Below are 21,544 nucleotides of genomic sequence, written 5' to 3' on the forward strand. Positions count from 1 at the left end.
CCCTTCCAGTACCAGGCCCGCCACGCAGGTCCCCGCCCCCGCGCGAGCGCTGCGGGCGGACAAAGGCCAAGGCCGCAGGGCCATCCCCCCGCGACCCCGTGGAGTCGCGAAGAGGGGAGCCCGCGGCCAGGCGGAACTCGCCTCAGCGCTCCTATTGGCTGGAGCCGACGCCCATCTGAATCCCGAGGCCAGACAATTGGCTGGTGGGGGCGGAGTTCGCGGAGCCCCAATGAATGGGGGAGCCGGAAGCAGGAAGTGAGTTTGCGATCGGAGCAGCTGCTGCAGGTGAGGCGCGGCGCCCGGGTTTTGGGTCACCGTGTGTCATCCTTGGGGGACAGGGCGAATCTGGACCGGGTGCAAGATCATTCCCTTTCTTTCCCCCATCCAGTAGCCCTTCTAAAGTCATCGAGGCCCAGAGGCTGAAGAAAGATCTCGCAGCAAAGGGTTAACACCCCTTTCGGAACCCGGGTGGTTGTGCTTTTGGGGCGGAGCATCGGGAGTGGCGGGGGATGCTGGAGACACTTTACCTGTAAGGGAGGAAGGTGTGGAGAATGCCCTGGGTCCCTAGGGGCTCTGAGACCTTCGTAAGTTGCTTGGTCTCCCCAAGCCTCAGCCTCCCCATCTGTAAAGTGAGTTTTCTTTCAGCTCTGAACTTCTGTGGCTCTGCAGCTCCCCTGGCCGAGCACAGGGAGAGAGCAGGAGCATGCTGGACCGACTGAGAGTGGGACAGATCCTGGGAACACTGAGAGAGGAAAAGAGCACCAGGAAAATCATTAACCGTTGTAGATACATTCCACCAGGTGTGACCTTATCTAATTTGCACACCCACCTGGTGAGGTTGGGGTTGTTATCACCCCCACTGTACAGAGGTGGAAACTGAGGCACAGAAAAGTGAAAAGAAATGAAACAGTTGACTTGATTTTAGGAGCCTGGGGCTGAGCCAGGATTGGAACCTGGGTCTTCCAGCTGGTAGCCTTGGACTCTGTCCTTGTGAACATAGCGGTGAATGGAATTGAAGAACATGCAGGAGAATTTTGAAGAGGAGGCTAGGAGGTCAGAAAGAGGGGGTAGCCAGAGAGGAACCTGGGCTGGGAGTCTAGAGATGCAGATCCCTGCATCTGACCCTTGCCTTGTGTTATTAGGCAAAGCTCCTAACCTCTCTGGGCCTCAGTTTCCCCATCTGTAAGACTAGGTAGTTGGATTTAATATTTAAGGTTGAGGAGCCACTGGCCAAATATGGCCCACCAATGTAATCTCCTTGGGTGAGTCACCTAACCTTCCCTGAGCCTCAGTTAGTTTACATGGTGAATGGGTACAATGGCATTTCCTTCCTCATGGGCTTTTGGGAGGATTAAATGAAGTCATGAGAGTGCAGAGCCAGGTGTGCAGTTGATGTGGGGTAAATGATGGCTGTGATGATGGTAATGGTTCTCAGCAGGACCCATGGCGGACACCCAGTACATCCTGCCCAATGACATCGGCGTGTCTAGCCTGGACTGCCGGGAGGCCTTCCGCCTGCTGTCGCCCACAGAGCGCCTCTATGCCCACCACCTGTCACGCGCCGCCTGGTATGGAGGCCTGGCTGTGCTGCTGCAGACTTCCCCCGAGGCCCCGTACATCTATGCCCTGCTCAGCCGCCTCTTCCGTGCCCAGGATCCTGACCAGCTACGCCAGCATGCCCTGGCTGAGGGCCTTTCTGAGGAGGAGTATCAGGTCAGTTCTTTCAGGCCAACTTGCATTTTTTAAATGGTTTGTGGGTGGGAGGAATCAGGAAGCAGAAATACAAAGGTCTTTCTCTTTGGATTAAGACCCAAAATTACAAATACTGGAACTTTCCTCCTGGAGCCTCAGTCTTCTCATCTACAAATATGCATGAGGGTAGTTTATACCTCTTGGAGTTGTGGTGACCCGACTTCAAGATAAAGTGTGGCTGCTGTGATTATAAAAGGGCTGTGACTAAAGGAAACAGCAGGAGACTCCGATGGTAGAAGAATGAGTCCAGGTTAGGAATCACATCCGTGTCTGGACCAGGTCTCCCTTTATTGTGTTTTGTGTCCCTGGGCAGAATATTCTTCCTGTCCCTGGTTTTTGTTTGTTTGTGGGTCTATTGGCCAAGTAATACATAAATGCATTTTTTTTAATCCTTACCTGAGGATATTTTTTCCCATTGATTTCAGAGGGAGTGGAAGGAAGGGAGGGAGGAAGAGAGAGAGAGAGAGACATCAATGTGAGAGAGAAACATTGATTGGTTGCCTCCCACACGCCTGGACCAGGGCTGAGATCGAATCTGCAATCCAGGTATGTGCCCTGACCAGAAATTGAACCCGTGACCTTCCATTGCACAGGACCATGCTCTAACCCACTGAGCCACACCTGCATCCTTAATGTATTACAACAATACAGAAAGACAATAAGCAAAACACAAAGATCATTCATTATCAGTGCCTTTCCCAGAGGTCACCACTGAGGACGGCAGGGTATCCAGCCTTTTCAATACTCTCTATTACGTACTTCCACACACACATGTGTCAGTTCCTTATTTTCTCTTTTACATAAATGAGATAATTTTCTCCATGTTCTGATCCCTGCTTTTTCCACTGACCACCATGTCTTGGAAAACTTTCGTGGGGTGCATAGAAATCCACCTCATTCTTTCTTATTGGCTGTGCAGCATTCCGCAGCAGTGCACACCATAGTCAATATGATTTTTTCTTTATTGCTGGACATTTAATTGTCCCGGTTCCTACAAACAGTACCACAATGAACATATCTGTGCACATGTGTGAGTAGGATCTATTTCTGAAAGTAGAATTGCTGGGGCAAAGGCTCTGTACACTTACCATTGATTGGTGCTGCCAGATCATCTTCTAAAAAAGCTTCACCGAGAATGTATGAGACTGTGGCTTGTCTTTCGATATGTAAAATAAAGGGATTGGATTGCTTATCTCTAAGCTGAGGCCCAGGCTGTTTTTTCCATCTTTTTTGAACTTTTCATAATCACATCCCACCTCTAGGCCTTCATTTACTCATCAAAAGAGCTAAAAGCTGGGGAAGTGCTTATAAGTGGAAAAGCGCTACCCAAGTATTACTATTTTCAGTGGGATTCCTTTGTAAGAAGCAGAAGCCCACCTCAAACTAGCTTAAATGAAAAAGGGAATCATAATTTCTAGTTTCTGGCCCCACATGTAAGGAACTTAGAAGTTGCCAGTCTCTTTTAATGACAAATAAAAAGCTGGACAAACTGAAAATGAACAGCTCTTCTTAGATCATTAAGAGAATGAGGTCACATGGCAAACTGTTGTCCCCCAAATTGGAGAGAGACAGGCAGGTACAGAGAATTACAACTTCTCAGAGCAAAAGTTCATGAGCAGAAACCTCCACTGGAACCAGTGCTGGGGTAGAAAAACCCGAGCTATAATTGACGACTTGCTATACACGCAGTGTAGATGACTCTTGAGTTTTAAAAAACCCAGAGGGACCCAGTTATAAGGGGGCCCCCACACTTTGGGGATGTTACCTCCAGGAACTTGATTTTGTTCTCACTATGAATTTCAGAGGTAAAGCCCCTCGTGCCACTGGCAGGAGGAGGCGAGAAGGAACCATTTTTGAAATGTGCTAAAAATTCTGTTCTTAACGTGGTCTACCCTCAGGAGAAACTGTTTAACCAGAACATTATGCTAGGGTTTAATCAGAACATAACTGACCTGGGGGAAGGGAAATAACCAACTCCAGCCTGCTCTAACCATCCTATCCCACCTAAAGGGGAGGCAGGGACATGGGACTGAGAAACACACGCAAAATTCTCAGTCCAGAGGCAAAGGACAGAGCAAACATCAGAACCAGACTCAAATATGGCTGGGATGTTGGACTAGGAATTAAAACAACTATGATCGGTATGTTAAGGGCTCTAATGGATAAAGTAGGCAACATGAAAGGAAGATGGTCAATGTAAACAGAGAGGTAGGAATTCTAAGAAAAAACCCCAAAATGCTAGAGGTCAAAGACACTGTAATAGAAATGAAGAATGCCTTTGAGGGGTTTATTAAGAGACTGGACTCAGCTGAGGCAGGAATCTCTGAGTTTGGGGATATCTCAATAGAAACCTCCAAAACTGAAAAGCAAAGAGAAAAAAGATGGGGGTGGGAAACCAGAATAGGATATCTGAGAACTGTGGGACAACTGTAAGAGGTGTAATGTATATGTAATGGGAATACCAGAAGGGGAAGGGAGAAAGGAACAGAAGAAAAATCTGAGACAATAATGACTGAGAAATGTATTGCCAGTAAACTTGCTTTACAGGAAGTGTTAAAAGTTCTTTAGAGAGAAGGAAATGATAGAGGTCAGAAATGCCTATCTACATGGCAGATGTAGGAAGAGCATTGGAGAGGGAATAAGTGAAAGTAAAACAAAAGCTTCTTTTTCTGATTCTTAATTGATCTAAGAGATAGCAGCTTGTTTAAAGTAATGGCAAAAGTGTGTTCAATTATATATGTGTATATGGATATAAGTAAAATGTAGATATGCTATGTATAAGTGAGATAGATGACAGCAGTGACATGAGGGGGGAGCAGGAATTAGGATTATTTTTTTATGATAAGGTACTTCCACTACCCATGAAGCAGTATAGTGTTATTTGAAAGTAGACTTGGGTTAGTTGTAAATGTTGCAAATTCTAGAGCAACCATTAAAAAAAGTAAAAAAAGAGATAAAACTAGTATGCTAAGAAAGGATAGAAAATAGAATCATATAAAAAGTTCAGTTAAGAACCACAAAAGGCAGAAAAAGACTGAAGAGAAAAATAGTAACAAAGAACTAGGACAAGCAATAACAGACATGGTAGGTATTGATCCAACTTTACTAGTAATCGCTTTGAATGTCACTGGCTTAAGTGTATCAATTAAAGACGTCAGAGTGGATCAAAAAAATAAGACCCAACTGTATGTTGACTACAGGAGACCCACTTTAAATATAAAGACACATACAGATTAAAAGGGGTGGAGAAATATATCCCATACTAACGCTAATCAAAAGAAAATAGGTAGCTATATTAATTTTGGAAAGACCAAACTTAAGAGTCTGGAAAGTTATCAGGGATAAAGAGGTGCATTACAAGTGATAAAAAGGTCAGTTCTCCAGGAAGACATAATAGTCTTCAACATGTTGTATGTGTCTAACAACAGAGCATCAAAATATGTGAGGCAAAAGCTGACAGAACTGCAAGGAGAAATAGATAAATCCACTATTATAGTTAGAGATTTTAACACCCCTCTATCAGAAATAGACAGATGCAGCAGGCAGAAAACCAGGAAGGACATATTTGAATTCAGCAATTCCATCAAATCAACTGAATATGTACGACATCTATAGACTACTTCATCCAACATCAGAGTACACATTCTTCTCAAGCTCACATGGGACATTCACCAAGATAGACCACATTGCGGGCCATAAAGTAAATTGCCTTCTTATAGACCAGCAATGAACAAGGATTTCAAATTAAAAGCAATACCATCTACAGTACAAAAAAAGGAGAATACTTAGTTATAAGTTCAATGAAATGTGTTTAAGACCTATATGAGAAAAATGACAAAAGTAATGAAACATATCGAAGAACTAAATAAATGGGGAGGTGTTCCATGTTCATGGATAGGAAGGCTCAATATTGTCAATATGTTATTTCTTCCCTACTTGATTTATAGCAAATCCAATAAAAATGCCAGCAAGTTATTTTGCGGTATTAACAAATTGAAACACTAATGTTTATATGGAGGCAAAAGACCCAGAAGAGCCAACTACAGTAGTGAAGGAAAACAAAGTTGGAGGATTGGCACCACTTGACTTTAAGACTTATTATAAAGCTACAGTAATCAAGACATTGTGGTATGGGCAAAAGAATATCCAAACAGATCAATGGAATAGAATACAGAGCCCAGAAATAGACCCCCATAAATGTAGTCAACTGATCTTTGACAAAGGAAGAAATGCAATACAGTGGAGCAAAAATAGTCTTTTAGCCCAATGATGTGGGAGCAACTGGACATCAACATGCAAAAAACTGAAACTAGACACAGATTTTACATTATTCACAAAATCAAAATGGATCACAGGTTTAGGTGTTAAATGCAAAACTATGAAACTAAAAGATAGCAATGGACAAAATCTATGCCCTTAGGTATGGAGATAACTTTTTAGATACACCACAAAGCGTGATCTGTGAAAGAAATAATTGATAAGGTGGGTTTCATTAAAATTTAAACATTTCTGCTCTGTGAAAGACACTTTCATGAGAATGAAAAGACAAGCCACAAACTGGGAAAAATATTTTCTTTTTCTTTTCTTTTTTAAATCCTCACCTGAGGATACCTTTTCCACTGCTTTCCAGAGAGAGTGGAGGGGGTAGGGAGAGAGAGAAACATCAGTGTGAGAGAGACACACTGATTGGTTGCATCCCACATGGTTGCATCCCGCATGGACCCCTGGACTGTGGCCAGGATTGAGACTGCAACCCAGATTCTGTGCTCTTGGCCAGAATCGAACCCTGGATCCTTCAGTCCGCAGGCCGATGCTCTAACCACTGAGCCAAACTGGCTAGGGCGGGAAAAATATTTTCAAAAGATTTTTTGATAAAGCACTGTTATCCAAAATATACCAAAAAAAACTAGCAAGCAACCTAATTAAAAAGTGAGCGAAACTCCCTAACAGATACTTCACCAAAGAAGATACACAGATGGCAAATAAGCCTATGGAAAGATGCTTCATGTCATATGTCATTAGGGACATGCAAATAAAAGAAATGAGATACCTCTCTACACACCCATTAGATTGGCCAAAATCCAAAACATTGACAACACCAAATGTTAGCAAGGATGTGGAACAGCAGGGACTCTCATTCATTGCTGGTGGTACAGCCACTGTGGAAGAGAGTTTGGCAGCTTCTCGCAAAGCTAAACACTCTTAACATACAATCCAGCAATCGTGCTCCTTGGTATTTACCAAGGTGAAAACCTGAAAGGATATGAAAACTTATGTCCACGCAAAAACCTGCACGTGGATGTTTTGGCAGCTTCATTCATAATTGCCAAAACTCAGAAGCAACTGACATGCCCTCCAGGAGCCCAGTCGATCACCTGTGGTCTGTCCGGACAATGGAATGTTAGTCACTGCTACAAAGAAATGAGCTGTCAAGCCGAGAAAAGATACGGAGCAAGCTAAATTCATATTATGAAACGGAAGGGGCCAATCTGAAAAGGCTACGCACTGTCCGATTCCCACTGTCTGCTGTTCTGGAAAAGGCAAAACTATGGGGAGAGTAAAAGGATCAGTGATCTCCAGGCATTGGGGGGAGGGAGGGGGAGGCACAGAGGATTTTTAGGGCAGTGAAACTACTCTGTGATACAGGGTGATGTACCTATCATATGTAATGGATATATGTCATGCACCTGCCCAAACCCAGAGAATGCGCACCCAGAGTGACCCTAATCTTAGCTGTGGTCTTTGGGGGATAATGATGGGTCAGTGCAGGCTCAGCAGTTGTAACAAATGCACCCCTCTAGCAGGGGATGTTGATAAAGGGCCAGACTGCACGTGGGGGGCATGGGAATACCTGGGAAATCCTGTACCTGCTATTTAATTTTTCTGTGAAACTAAAACTGCTCTAAAAAAAAATAAAGTCTATTTTTTAAAAGAGAGAATTATTGGCTCACATAATTGAAAAGTCCAGAGCTAGGGGAGGCTTCAGGCATGGCTAGATTCAGGGGCTCAGTGATACCACTGCGATACCATCTTCATCTCTCAGCTTTGCATTCTTTCCTGACCCCAGCAGGGGAGCTCCAGGGACTCCAGGCTCAGTGATCCCTAGTATGGAACAGGCTCTTTGCACCTGGGAAATTACCTGGGCTGGCAGGGCTCTTACCAGCTAGAGCGGATTCCCACCCCTGCAGTGGGGGAAGGGAGATCCTCCCCCCCAAAGGCAGATGTGAGGTTTTGTTGCCAGGGGGGAAAAAGAGACTAGCTTTTGGGGGCAGCAAAAGCCATAAAGTAGATGGCCAGTACCCCTCCAGCCCTGACATTTGATGCTTCCGGTGCCAGCTGACTGCCAGGCTGGGGGCAGAGGACAGCAGGCTTTCTGCATAAGGAGGTGGTGATCGAACTGGGCCTTAAAGGTGGCCGAGAGGATTCTGGGCGAGTGGAAACGAAGGTGGATGATGCTGAGACCAGTTTGGCGGGACAGTGGGTGTGTGGATTGCTCTGTGAAAACACATTGGGGCTAGATGGGGGAGTCTCAGGATCTGGATCCTGCCCCCAGATTTCCCAGCCTCACCCATACTGGTTCATCTGGATGTTAACATCTCAGGAGGGAACCTCCCTGGGGCTGGAGGCTGTGCCTCTGGGTGTCTGATGCCCACCTCCCCGCAGGCGTTCCTGGTCTATGCCGCAGGGGTCTACTCCAACATGGGCAACTACAAGTCCTTCGGCGACACCAAGTTTGTTCCCAACCTGCCCAAGGTGAGCTGAGGGAGGGCTGGGGAGGTGGGGATTTCATGGCTGGCAGGGTGGGAGTGGGGCCCTGAGTGGAGCCTTGACTCTGTCACTGCCACGCTGTGTGAACTCGGGTCAGCCACCCAGCCTTGCTGGGTGCTGCAGCCTCCTCCTGGCTGTGCTGACCCAAGAAGCAGGCAAGGGGGGGGATGTGAAAGTGCTCTAGAAACTGTTAGGTACTTGCAGAAATTGAGCCTGTTGGTCATCACGGGACAGTAGAGAAGCCTGGGCATGGGGAGTCCCTGGGACTGGAGCTCCGGCCCACCTAGAGCCCGGGCAGCTGTTACATCAGGGCTCCCGGCCTTCACTGTGCACATGGACTGCCTGGCAATCTTGTAGAAATGCAGCTTCTGATCAAAAAGCCTGGGGTAGGGCCCGAGGTTCGATATTTCTCAGGCAGTGCCAACGCTGCTGGCCTATCAGTCGCTGGAAGGTCTTAGATTGTGGGATAAGAGCTTGGGGCAGACGATGAGGCTCCAGAGGCAGGTTTGGGCAGTGTAGCCAGGCCAGTGGACTCCTTCCCCTGCAGGAGAAGCTGGAACGCGTGATCCTGGGGAGCAAGGCCGCAGAGCAGCACCCAGAAGAAGTCAGGGGCCTCTGGCAGACCTGCGGGGAGCTCATGTTCTCTCTGGAGCCGAGGCTTCGACACCTTGGGCTGGGGAAGGAGGTAAGGCTCCCAACCAAGCATGAGAGTGGAGGGCTTCCTTTGAGGCCACCTGGTGGTGTGGAGAGAAGGGGCCTGATGGGCAGGCAGTCAGTGGACTCTACCTTACGCTATTGAGGCAAAGCCGCTCGCCACTGCAGGCCTCAGTTTTGCCATCTATAAAATGGGAAGCAGGTTGGATGGAAAGCTTTCTGACATCCTGGGAAGCTGTGTGCAGGAGGGAAGGAGGAAAGAGCTGAGAGCTAGAGGGAGTTGCGGAGGGAAGGAAAGGAGGGGGGCTCAGGCTTCCCACCTCTGGAGGCTGCTTGAGAGCTGTATGAGGTGAACGACATGACCAGCCTTAGGGTTGGGTCTGCCTGAGAGGCTGGAGCGGAGCCGCAGGAGGCTGGAGATGGGCCTCTGATTCCTCTGTTGTTTGTGTTACAGTTTTTTCCCCTGGAAAGGAATGGAGGGGGGCAGGGTGGAGGCTGCTGAGAGGAGAGGCAGGAAGCCTGGAGCTGGAGAGGGTGCGCTGGGAAGAGATTGACCAGCAGCCCCGGCAGCCCCGGACCTCAGCAACTCCTTTCCATCTGCCCCCTTCCCCACAGGGCATCACCACCTATTTCTCTGGGAATTGTACCATGGAAGATGCCAAATTGGCCCAAGACTTTCTGGACTCACAGGTTTGGGGAACTTAGGGCAGTGGTTTGATGGGGCCCCCTTGCCACTGGCACTTCCTGCTGGGTCTCAGTTTGGGTCCTCGAGGTAGAGAAGACTTGAGGGTCCTTGTCTAAGAGTCAGCCTGGCTGCAATGAAAATGCCCCCCACTCCACCCCAGGCTGAAGAGCCATATGACAGCCTCAGGGGAGTCACGTGTGGGGTTCACCTCCCAGCTCAGCCGCTCAGCAGCTGTGTGACCAGTTTTTTTGTCCGCGAAATGGGGCCTGCCTTGTGCAGCCCTGAGTTAGCTGAGGTTATGCAGTAACCTCGACTGGCAGTCAAGTCAGTACTTAGTAAAAGTTAGTGCTCAGTGCACTGAACAGAGCAGGAGAGTCTGCCCTGGCTCTCTCCCCTCCCAGCTGACTCGGGCAGGTCTGAAGAGGTCCTAGCACTCTTCCTCCCCCTCCCCCACAGCCCTATCTAAACTTACTGTCCCCCAAACCCCTGCGCTGGTCTTTTCCAGAACCTCAGTGCCTACAACACACGGCTGTTCAAGGAGGTCGACCAGGATGGGAAGCCCTGCTATGAGGTGCGGCTGGCTTCTGTGCTTGGCACAGGTGAGCTCCTTGACTCTGTTTCCTAAATATCTCTCAAGGTACCCTCAGGATAAAGCCCAAATCTACCTTTAAGGGCTTTGTTGATCAGAACTCTTTGGTTACAAGTGAAGAAACCTATTTCAAATTTGCCTAAACCAAAAGGGGACTTTACAGACTTGGGTAATTAAGAAGCTCAGAGTATGAAGGCGTCAGACACACAGTCGTCTCAGAAAATGTCTCCATCTCTTGACTGGGCTGTCTGGCTGCATCCACAGCAGGCTGCTCTCCCACAGTTCTGCTGATACTGGACACAAAAGGGCCTGAGCTGCCCGCTGCAACCAGAGTCAAAAAGTAGAGACGAGGTTGAATCATTTTAAAAAATATATATCTTTATTGATTTCGAAGAGAGGAAGGGAAAGGGAGAGATCTAGAAACATCAATGATGAGAGTCATTGATTGGCTGCCTCCTGCATGCCCCCCACACTGGGGATCGAGCCGCCATGTGCCCTCATCGGGAATGCTCAACCGCTGAGCCACACCGGCAAGGCGAGGTTGAATCTTTATGGTGCATTTTATTTATCAGGTAGCTGGCAATCTAGGAGAATGGCAAGTGTAACACCCAGAAAAGTCTGCTCTGACATTTCATTTCAAATAAGCTCTTATATAGGATTAGTGGGTGGGGGAAAATCTGGTTAGTGAGTTCCCAGGGTCTGCCGCCTTTCAGTGTCCTTGCAAAGATTAGCCTCCAAACGCTGCAAAGATTAGCACCAACACTGTCTCCCTTCAGACAGGTCCCGTCCTTGATCTAGGCTCTAGCTGCCTTATCTCCAGGGCCTGTTCTTCCTTTTGCAACGCATCCTCCAGTTTCCCAGGGTCTGTAAAAAAAAATCTCTTTATAGTGAGTAGCTATTAAACAACAGCGATTCTATTTCTATCACGTGCGCCTCCCCTATCACTGCTGGCCACAATCCTGGCCATTCCAGCAGAAGGAGGTTCCTTTTCCCTCGGAATTTTCTTAATAAGGTCCAGGAGTGGCTCTAATTTCTCTATTTTGGGTCCCATATTTATCTGTGAACCAATCCCTGTGGTCAAGGGCCAAAGTCTAAAATAAGACTCCAGTTCCTTCTAGAGCCTTGGGGGTTGGGAGGGGCGGCTCTGTTTCCTAGTCTCTTTCGGCATCTAGAGGCTGCCTGCATTCTTTGGCTCATGGTGTTTCCTCAGTCTCTCCAACTTCTTTCTTCTCTTACCACACCTACTTCCCATTTATCTTCTTGTCTCCCTATAAGGACCATTGTCATTACATCTAGGGTATGGCTGTCTTTTGAAAATACAATCTGACACATTGGGTTTGAATCCTGCTTGCCATTTGCTGCTTGTGTGACCTTAGAAAATTTAATTAACTTCTTGATGCCTTCGATTCTCCATCTGTAAAATGGAGATAATAATTTTCCTCCTCCCCCAGAATTGCTGTGAAGTTGCCACATGTAAAACACTTAAAACGTTTCATGTTACATAATATGTTTACTTTTTAAGATGAAAGTTTATACTAATTTCTGTAGGCAATGGGCAGCCATGGAAGAGCTTAGAGTAAACATGTCATGGTTAGAAGCCTGCTGGGGTGTCTTACACTCGCCTTTTCCCTGAGCGATCCCCCTTTTTCCCCTCAGAGTCTGCTCTAGACTCTGAAATGACTTCCAAGTTGAAGAGCCACGAATTCCAGGGGAGCCATTTCCAGGTGACCCGGGGGGACTATGCACCCATCCTCCAGAAGGTGGTGGAGCACCTGGAGAAAGCCAAGGTAGGGCTGACTGGGGGTTGAGGTGTGTGGGCTCCAGACCCCTGGGCAGCAAAGGGGGATAGGGGGTGGGTGGGTGGCCTGAGGCTGACCAACCCCTGCTCACCCCCAGACGTATGCAGCCAACAGCCACCAGGAGCAGATGCTGGCCCAGTACATAGAAAGCTTCACCCAGGGCTCCATTGAAGCCCACAAGAGAGGCTCCCGCTTCTGGATCCAGGACAAAGGCCCCATTGTGGAGAGGTGAGGGGCCCAGCCTTCACCCAGCCTCACCCTTCCTGCCCACCCCTCCTCCATCTCTGTCCTTCTCTCCCCCAGTTACATCGGGTTCATTGAGAGCTACCGAGACCCCTTCGGTTCCCGTGGAGAGTTTGAAGGTAACTTCTGGGAGGCGGGAGGTCAGATTGGAAACCCTTTCCCTGTGTCCTCTGAGGGGTCTCCCCTTTCCCCTTGGCAGTAATAATAACAGTGACAACTGCCAACATGGATGATGTGCCGTGTACAGGGCACTTACCTATATTAGCTCATTAGACACCATTATCCTGTGAGGAATTCTAAACTCACTTTACAGATGTGGGAACTGAGGCACAGTGGGTGGGTGGCTGAACCCAGGTGCCTTGGCTCTGAGCCACCTTGGTGCCGCCTCTGGTGTCTGGGCCAGACACAGGCTCTGTCTGTTCCAAGCCTGGCTTTGCTACGCACCGGCTATGTGACCTCGGGCCAATTAACCCCATGTCTGGGCATCAGTCACTCCCTTCTGGTGTCAGGGGACGGGGGCAGTGAGATGTTATATGCATACTGCTCAGCACAATGCCAGGCACATAAAAGCGCTGGGCGGTTGGAGCATAACTGTGAACTTGACTCTGCTGCTGCCGTCCCAGGGCAGGTGGCAGGCTGCCTCCGCCCCCATGCCCACCCCTCCCACAGTACCCACCTGTGCAAGGCAGGGCATCCAGCCTGAGGATTTAGACTTGTCTCTGCCAAGCTCCTGGACATAGAGTCTGGAGCATCCAACTGCCAGAAGCCAGAGAGATTAATGTGGGAGGAGAGAGGAAAGCCCCAGTAGCCAACGGGGGCCTTGGATCTGAGCCCATAGATCCAGGCCCGCGAAGAGGTGTAAGGGAGCTGGCGGGCCAAGGGCCTGAGGGAGGACAGGTGTGCACAGCTGCAGCTTTCCTGCCCGGGGCCTGATTCACCAGGGCTGCTCTGAGGGCTGAGACCCTTGGGCCTCCTCAGCAGCCTCAAGCTGAAATGTGAAATTCCTCCTTTACTACCCTTGCCTGTGTCACTCCCCTGTCACTCCCCTCCAGAGGTCACCGCAGGTCACAGTTGATGAGAGGCTGCTGAACAGAAGGGCTGGGACTGGTCCTGTTGATTTATGTAGTTAGAGCTTCTGACTCAGCAGTGTTTCCAGAATTACACCCACAGAACACGTTTTCTGTGAGGCCAACACAAGCCAGGTGCTCTCACCAGCAGGACAGCGCACAGCTCCCCGCAAAGAAGAGCGCCTGTGTTTGTCCTGCAGTCCCTTCCACTGGGAATCCGGCCTCTCCACCCCCCCCCACATACTCCCTTTAAGACCCATCTTAGATGTTACCCACTGAAGCCCTTCTCTCCAATTCCAACCACCCCGGGCAGTGACCTTCATGAAGGCAGGACCTAGCCCTGGGTCACCGCTCTCCCCGGTGGCCAGCACAGGGTCCCTGCACGCAGTGGGCGTGCACTCATTGCATGAAGCCTGGAGTGTAGAGGGGTTGAGTAGGGTGAGGACCCCTCCCAAACCCTGCCAGCCCACAGCCCCCTCTCCCCCGCAGGCTTCGTGGCCATGGTGAACAAGGCCATGAGTGCCAAGTTCGAGCGGCTGGTGGCGAGTGCGGAGCAGCTGCTGAAGGAGCTGCCCTGGCCCCCAGCCTTCGAGAAGGACAAGTTCCTCACCCCAGACTTCACCTCCCTGGATGTTCTCACCTTTGCTGGCTCCGGCATTCCTGCTGGCATCAACATCCCCAACTGTGAGCTTCCTCCGGCCTCAGGCCACTCGAGCCATGACAGTATCCCCCAAACCCCCTGGAGCCTCCATTCACAGTCGCCCCCTCCCCCTCCAAATTGCCTTGCTCTACTCACCATCCCAGCCTGTTGCTCTTGTCTGGATTCCTTGTGTGTGACCCTGGACCTTCGCCCCTTCTCCAGATGATGACTTGAGGCAGACAGAAGGCTTTAAGAATGTGTCACTGGGGAACGTGCTGGCCGTGGCCTACACCACCCAGCGGGAGAAGCTCACCTTCCTGGAGGAGGAAGACAAGGTGGGCACCGGCAGCCCAGGGACAGGGACGGGGCTGTGCCTGGCCTGGCCTCCAGGAGGGCAGACCACCCAGCGCAGGTGGGGAGAGCCCGGCTTCCGTCCTGGCTCTGCTGCTTCTTGGCCACATGACAGTGTGACTTCGGAGCCTGTTTCCTCACCTGTCAAAAAGGGGAGGCAGTCCATTCCTGCCGGGCTGTTGCGGTGCCCGGTATGGAGCCTGGGGTGTCGTAGGCCTCTATTAAACCTGTATCCTGATGGGCCCTCGACTTGTCAGGCTGTGTGGCTGTGGTGGCACAGGGGACAGTATGGGGCTCTGATTGTCTTGCAGGACCTCTACATACGCTGGAAAGGGCCCTCCTTTGATGTGCAGGTGGGTCTGCACGAGCTGCTGGGCCACGGCAGCGGCAAGCTCTTCGTGCAGGTAAGGATGCGGCAGGTGAGCCCCCAGGCGCAGGCCCACAGCTCCCCTTCCCCACCATCAGCCCTGCTCAGGGGTGAAGCTGCTCCAGTCTTTGCCTTCAGGGGCTTTGGGTCAGGTGACAAATATGGCCCCTTAAGCAGTCCCTGTCTCCTCCTCCCCCAAGATGTCCCGGCAGCTCCAAGGATTGAATGAGACAGTCCAGCTGAGGTCCCCCCACCGCAGAATCTCCCCCACAGTTGGATTGCTGGGCTCATGCCAAGGAAGCCGGCCCTGAGGGTGGGACTCAGGCAGCCCTGGGGACAAAGAGGCTGGCAGGGGACAGTCACTGATGCTTGTGGCCCTGAGGCTGTAGTACTGTCTGTCTTTGTACTCAGTCCCTAGAGCTTGTACATTTTCAGGCGTTGTAGGGAGCTGCTGCTCCCCAGAGTGGTCTCTTCCTGCCAGCTGGCAGGAGTGGCTACAGCCCCTGCGACACCCACTCAGGGGATATAAAAAAGACAGGATAGGCTTTCTCCCAAGCTGAGTAATGCCCGTTATGTGCGCCCAGCACAGAGCTGCAGAGAAGAGATGACTGGAGGGTGCGGGGTGAGGACTTGGGAGAGTGTGGGCTCTGGGCTGGGCACCTCTTCCTCACACACCCGTGTCAATGGCCCTTCTGCAGGATGAGAAGGGAGCATTCAACTTTGACCAGAAGACAGTGGTCAACCCAGAGACGGGGGAGCAGGTGAGGGTGGCCTCAGCGGAGCCCAGGGTGCAGGGAGGGTGGGCACAGGTGGGGTGGCGGCCGCCCCTAAACCTGCCTCCTGGGCCTCGCCTCCCAGATTCAGAGCTGGTACCGGAGCGGGGAGACCTGGGACAGCAAGTTCAGCACCATTGCCTCCAGCTATGAAGAGTGCCGGGCCGAGAGCGTGGGCCTCTACCTCTGCCTCCACCCCCAAGTGCTGGAGTATGAGTGGCAGGCGTGGGGTGGCCTCCTCTTTGGGCAGAGGGGGGGCCGCAGGGAGGGTAGGGCCCAGGCAGCCTCTGACCCCCCTGCCTCCACCCTCTTCCCCCAGGATCTTTGGCTTCGAGGGGGCCGACGCGGAAGATGTGATCTACGTGAACTGGCTCAACATGGTTCGGGCCGGGCTGCTCGCTCTGGAGTTCTACACCCCCGAGGCCTCCAACTGGAGACAGGTGGGGCCCCGGGGAGCCCTCGGGAGGGAGCCTGAAGAGAGGGCCAGGATCAGGATTCTGGGTACAGGGATGGGACGACCTACGAGGCACATGGACTGGGTTTAATCTCAGACTCCACCACGTATGGGGACAAGTCACACCACTATTGTGAGCCTCAGTGTCTGTCTGTGAAACAGGAGTAATAATCTCCCTGCCCACCTTTGAGGGCAGATCAAATGAGATGCTTTATTATGACTCCTAATAGATGACTCATAGGACTGACTCCGTGCCACACACAGTTCTGAGCACTTTCCATGAATTAACTCATTTGTTCCCAGTACCAACCCCGGGAGGTAGGTACTATTATTGCTCTCATTTTAGAGATGAGGAGATTGAGGCACAAAGAGATTAAGTTACTTGCTGGTAAGTAGCAGAGCCAGGATTCAGATCCAAGCGTCTGCCTCCAGAGCTGTCAGGCGAGACTGCTCGGTTTTGAGATGCCCTTTGGGAACAGGGTAAGCAGTAGAAATGTTTTAAAAGTCAGGCAAGCATGCTTTAAGGAGGCAATGTTACATCATCAAAAGAACTCACATTTTAGAGTCAGGAAACTTGGATCTGAGTGAGTCCTTGCTCTCCCTTAGCAGCTGTGTGACCCTGAGCAAGTCACTTTGCCTCTCTGGGCCTCTGTTTTGTCATCTGTAAACTGGGAATAATGATGCCCTCTTGGTTGTCTGTTGAATGCAAACAAAACTGTGGAGGAGAAAGTGCCTGGGGTCCGCGTGGTGAGGTTACTTGGGGATAACTGCTGTCATGAGGGCAGAGTTTGGGGCAGCAGAGGGCATACAGGTGGCAGAAGGGTGCACAGGTCCTGCCTGGAAATGGTCTCCCTGTCCTCCAGGGAAGCCTGCGCTCCCTTATGAGCAGAGGAAGGAGGGGGCGTGTGAGGGAAGAGGGGTAGGCAGAAAAGAAGAGACTAAAAGAGGAAGAGGAACTGACAGTTAATGAGCATGTGCTATATATCAGGCCTCAGAGCAAACATTTAATACATCTTGTCTGGGGGCTGCAAATAACTCCTTTCTCCCTGGCCCCTGCAGGCCCACATGCAGGCCCGGTTTGTGATCCTGAGGGTCTTGCTGGAGGCTGGCGAGGGACTTGTTACCGTCACCCCCACCACAGGCTCAGATGGACGGCCGGATGCCCGGGTCCGCCTTGACCGCAACAAGATCCGGTCGGTGGGCAAGCCTGCCCTGGAACGGTTCCTACGGAGGCTCCAGGTAAGCAGAGGCTCCAGGTAAGTGGAGGCCTCTTGCCTTGGAGTCCCCTCACCTTGGAGTCCCCTCACTCTATTTCCCTACCCTCTAGCACTGCCTCATAGCCTCTTGATTGATTTATGGATTTTTTCATTCATTCGCTCTGCAAGTCTGTACACTGAGAGTTACCTACCATGTGCCAGGCACTGAGAATACGCTGTGAGCAGTTTCTTATATTGTAGTGAGGGGTGGCAGACGACAGACGTGAACAAGATAATTTCAGGTCATGACAAGAGCTGTCAGGGCAATAAAACTGGGTGATGTGACAGCGAGTGAGACTGGAGGGGAAATTGAGGTTGCAGAGTGAGATGTGCTAGCGAGTGAGATTGCAGAGCCACCTTAGCCTGGGTGATCAGGGAAGGCTTCTTGGAGGAGGTGGCATTTCAGTGCCAAGAACTCTGAGAGCAGAAGCTAAAAGCACAAAGGATGGTCTTAGGACTAGAATGAGCTTGGGTTGAGGGACAGAAGGAGGCCTAGAGCTTGGTGAGTGCAGGAGGAAAGGACAACAGTCAACACAGCCCTGCTCTCCTTTCAGGAAGTTGGGAGGCCTTTTGGGGTTCTGGTGCCAGTACTCACCAGCCTGTAACTGGGGCAACATACTTCTCCTCTCTGGGCTCCGCTTTTCTCATCTGTCCAATGGGTTTATCCTAGAAATGCAAGGTTTATTTAACATTAGAAAATATACTGTATTTATGAAAATCACCATATTAATAAATTAAAGGGGGAAAACCATGATCATCATCTCAATAGATTTATAAAAAGCTCTTGAAATTAATTTATATGCATTTATGATAAAAACTTGTAGAAAGCTCAAAGGTGAGAAGAATTTTTGTAACTGATAATGCCCCCACTCCCAAAATAAAAAAAACAATAAATGGCATCTGGTGAAACACTAAAACTTCCCTTTAAAATAAGGAAACAGAAAAAAAATGTTCCCTATTTCCACTTCTGATTAAATGTACTGAAGGTCCTAGCTTTCGGAAGGAAAAAAGGAAAGTAAATGAAAAGTTTAGGCCTCACAAAGGAAGAAACAAAACTCATGTTTCTGCAGTGGTAGGACCGTCTGCATAGACGAGCCAAAAGAATCTGCAGGCAGGTTGTTGAAATTCATGGGTTCAGCAAGGTTGGATCGAGTCCCAAGAGGGTTTTCATGGAACTTAACAAGCTGATTTTAGAAGTCAGGTGGAAGCATAGAGGACTGAGTAAGAGCCGAGACACTGCTGAAGCAGAACAGGCTGGGAGACTTGTTCTCCTAGGTATCAAAATTTTTCCAAGGTTACTGGGTTCAGGGTTGCACTGGGGCAGGAATGGACAAGATGACCAGTGGAACAGAACCAAAAACCAGGCATCGACTGTTTGGCTTATGACAGAGGTGGCATTGCAGAGGACGGGAAAGGAGGGACCGCTCAGTAAGTGGTGCCGAGACAACAGGTTATCCTTATGGAGACTAGTTGGATTTCTTCCTTACACCACACACAAAATCTGCCCCAGAGGGTAAAGGCTTACATATGAAAGGGAAAGATTTAAACTGACCTCAGGGTGGAGGTGAGTTTCTCCAAACAGGAGAAGCAAAGCCATCAAGGAAAAGACTGATCCCTTTAACTCCATCAGAAATAACTTCTGTTCAGTACAAGTTACCATATAGGAAAGGGTATTTATCACATTTATGTGAACAAAGGCTAGTGCCTAAATACATAAAGGACTTTTTAAAAGTGAAAAGGAAAAGACAATGCAACAGAAAAGTAAGCAAAGCTCATGAACAGAAGAGGAAAGCGAGAAGCCACCAATTTATGGGAAGATGTTAGAGCTCGTTAGTAATCAGGGAAGCACAAGTTAAACCACATGAGATTTATGCCCGCCCACTTGGCAGAAATGAAAACTGCCCGCAGCAGCCCGGCATGCGGAGCAATGACTGCCTCCTGCTTCCCCGACCGGGAGCCAGTGCGATTTCGGAGGACATCCTGGGCATTGCCTGTAAGGTTGTGCTGTCACCGGCCTCCAGATCGAGTCTCCTGGGCAGTTTGTCATACAAGGATATCCCAGCAGCACTGAAAGCACAGGCTACCCATCAGCAGTAGAAGAGGTTCACTGGTGTGTGTGTGTTTTGTTTTTAATATATTTTTGTTGATTTCAGAGAGAGGGAGAGGGAGAGAGAGAGAGAAACATCAATGATGATGATTGATCGGCTGCCTCCTGCACACCCCCGGCTGGGGATCCAGCCTGCAACCGGGGCATGTGCCCTGACCGGGAATCAGACTGTGATCTTTTGGGTCATAGGTTGACACTCACCCGCTGAGCCACACCGGCTGGGCTGGTGTGTGTTTTAAGTGGAATACTGTACAGTGGTATGAACTAGGGCTGCGTGCATGAACGCAGGTGAATCTAAGACATAGCTCCAGCAGATAAAGCAAATCACAGAACACGGCAAAATTTACATACTATATGGTTGAGGGGAAACGGGAATAAAAGCACAGAATTGAGGGCTGTTTCCTCAGCCCGGAGGCCGCAGGCCGCAGGGTGCGGTCTCAGAAGGGCAGTTGGACTAACTTAAGCTGGGCGGCGGTTGTGTGGGTGTCTAGTTCTTTATAAATATGCGCTAGACATTTTAATGAGCATTTACTCTGTGCTAAGCAGTTGGTCTGCGTTTTGCCATCGGCTGTGGCCCCGGAGGAGCACCGCGGACGCAGGTGGGCGCCACCCAGGCACTGACTCCTTCTGCCGTCCCGCAGGTGCTGAAGTCCACAGGGGACGTGGCCGGCGGCCGGGCCCTGTATGAGGGGTACGCTGCGGTCACTGATGCACCCCCCGAGTGCTTCCTCACCCTCAGGGACACCGTGCTGCTCCGCAAGGAATCTCGGAAGCTCATCGTTCAGCCCAACACTCGCCTCGAAGGTAACGGACTGCTGAGCCCTCTTTGGTGGGGGCCGTGCAGCCGTACTCCAGCACAGAGGCCCACAACCAACCAGGGGTGCAGGGAAGGCTACCTGGGGTGACTTCTACCTCTCTCCCCATGCCGAACCTCAGGCCAAACCTTGGCCTGTACCATCACCACCATCACTACCACTGTACACAGCCGTGCTGGTTGTAAGATGGCATTATTGTATTTAATCACTATAGCTTCTTGAGAGAAGAGGCACTGTGCTCACCCCTATTTTACGGATGAGGAAACTGAGGCTTAGAGGTTGAGAAACTTGCCCAAGGTCCCACAGCGGACAGAGGTGAAGCAATTGCCAGACTGTAAGCTCCTGGAGGCCAAGGACTGTGTCTGTTTCACCTAGGATAGCACCTGGTATAAATCTTTTATTAAATGAATGAATTAATGAATGCAGAAATTCATTAAATATTCCCCCTCTAATGTTTCCTTCCTCATAGGGTTATTGTGAGGATGAAATTAGATAATAAACCTAAAACATGGGAAACAGTTTTTGGCACATGGTAAGAGCTCAGGAAGAACTAGCAGCTCTGATAATGGTGATGGTGATGATAATTCTGCTTCCCTATTAAGACCTTTCCTTGCTGCTGTTTTCTCTCCATCTCCTCCCCAGGCTCAGAAGTGCAGCTTCTTGAGTATGAGGCCTCTGCTGCTGGTCTCATCCGATCCTTCTCCGAGCGCTTCCCAGAGGATGGGCCCGAGTTGGAGAAGGTTCTCATTCAGCTGGCCACAGCTGATGCCCGGTTCTGGAAGGATCCCAGTGAGACCCCATCTGGCCAGGCTTGAAGCAGATTTGTACAGCCCCTCCCCCCACTCCATCAAACCAAGGCTGCAGTGGCCCCATTTTCGTGTGTGCATTAGGGGCTAGGGAGGGGCAGGAGCTCGGGCCTTGGTGCTACCTCAGCTGAGGGTGGTGACACTAACCCCTTCCATTTGTCAGCACTTTCCACTTTACCAAGTACTTTTTCCCTGTGTTATCTCATTTGATCTGTGCTGCCCTCTGTGGAGTGGGCAAGGCAGGGTGCCTTATCCTGCTTCCCAGAAGAGGAAATGGAAGTTCTGAGAAGTGACCTGTCTAGAGCCTGCAGGACTCAAAACCTCTCCCTGCCCAGTGCTCTTCATGTATTACTTTTATAACCAGAAAAATAAATATTAGAAACAAACACCATCTTTGCGGTTCAGCAATTTCTCCTTG

The 21,544-nt window shown here is 50.1% G+C and overlaps 1 protein-coding gene across 1 annotated transcript; it reads left to right on the forward strand.

The window, feature by feature from the left end:
• The first annotated feature begins 233 nt into the window (after positions 1 to 233).
• DPP3 (dipeptidyl peptidase 3) lies at positions 234 to 21,512 on the forward strand. Its single transcript, XM_016208360.2, has 18 exons — positions 234 to 285; positions 1,436 to 1,713; positions 8,416 to 8,505; positions 9,068 to 9,205; positions 9,790 to 9,864; positions 10,365 to 10,458; positions 12,105 to 12,235; positions 12,345 to 12,475; positions 12,551 to 12,609; positions 14,047 to 14,241; positions 14,420 to 14,532; positions 14,860 to 14,952; positions 15,614 to 15,676; positions 15,774 to 15,898; positions 16,008 to 16,128; positions 17,202 to 17,381; positions 20,147 to 20,309; positions 20,963 to 21,512. The coding sequence occupies exons 1-18, from the start codon at positions 234 to 236 to the stop codon at positions 21,133 to 21,135; spliced, it is 2,274 nt and encodes a 757-aa protein (XP_016063846.2). The 3' UTR covers positions 21,136 to 21,512.
• Positions 21,513 to 21,544: the final 32 nt, after the last annotated feature.

The sequence above is a fragment of the Miniopterus natalensis genome, chromosome 11 (genome assembly GCF_054644295.1).
Source record: "Miniopterus natalensis isolate mMinNat1 chromosome 11, mMinNat1.hap1, whole genome shotgun sequence".
NCBI lineage: Eukaryota > Metazoa > Chordata > Mammalia > Chiroptera > Miniopteridae > Miniopterus > Miniopterus natalensis.

What these genes read in the sequence shown, in the direction of transcription:
- DPP3 (XM_016208360.2), top strand. Translation starts at nt 234, where the DNA reads ATGGGGGAGCCGGAAGCAGGAAGTGAGTTTGCGATCGGAGCAGCTGCT. An exon ending in TGGCATCAACATCCCCAACT is followed by an intron (nt 14,242 to 14,419) that starts GTGAGCTTCCTC and finishes CCCCTTCTCCAG; the next exon opens with ATGATGACTTGAGGCAGACA. An exon ending in ACCCAGAGACGGGGGAGCAG is followed by an intron (nt 15,677 to 15,773) that starts GTGAGGGTGGCC and finishes CTCGCCTCCCAG; the next exon opens with ATTCAGAGCTGGTACCGGAG.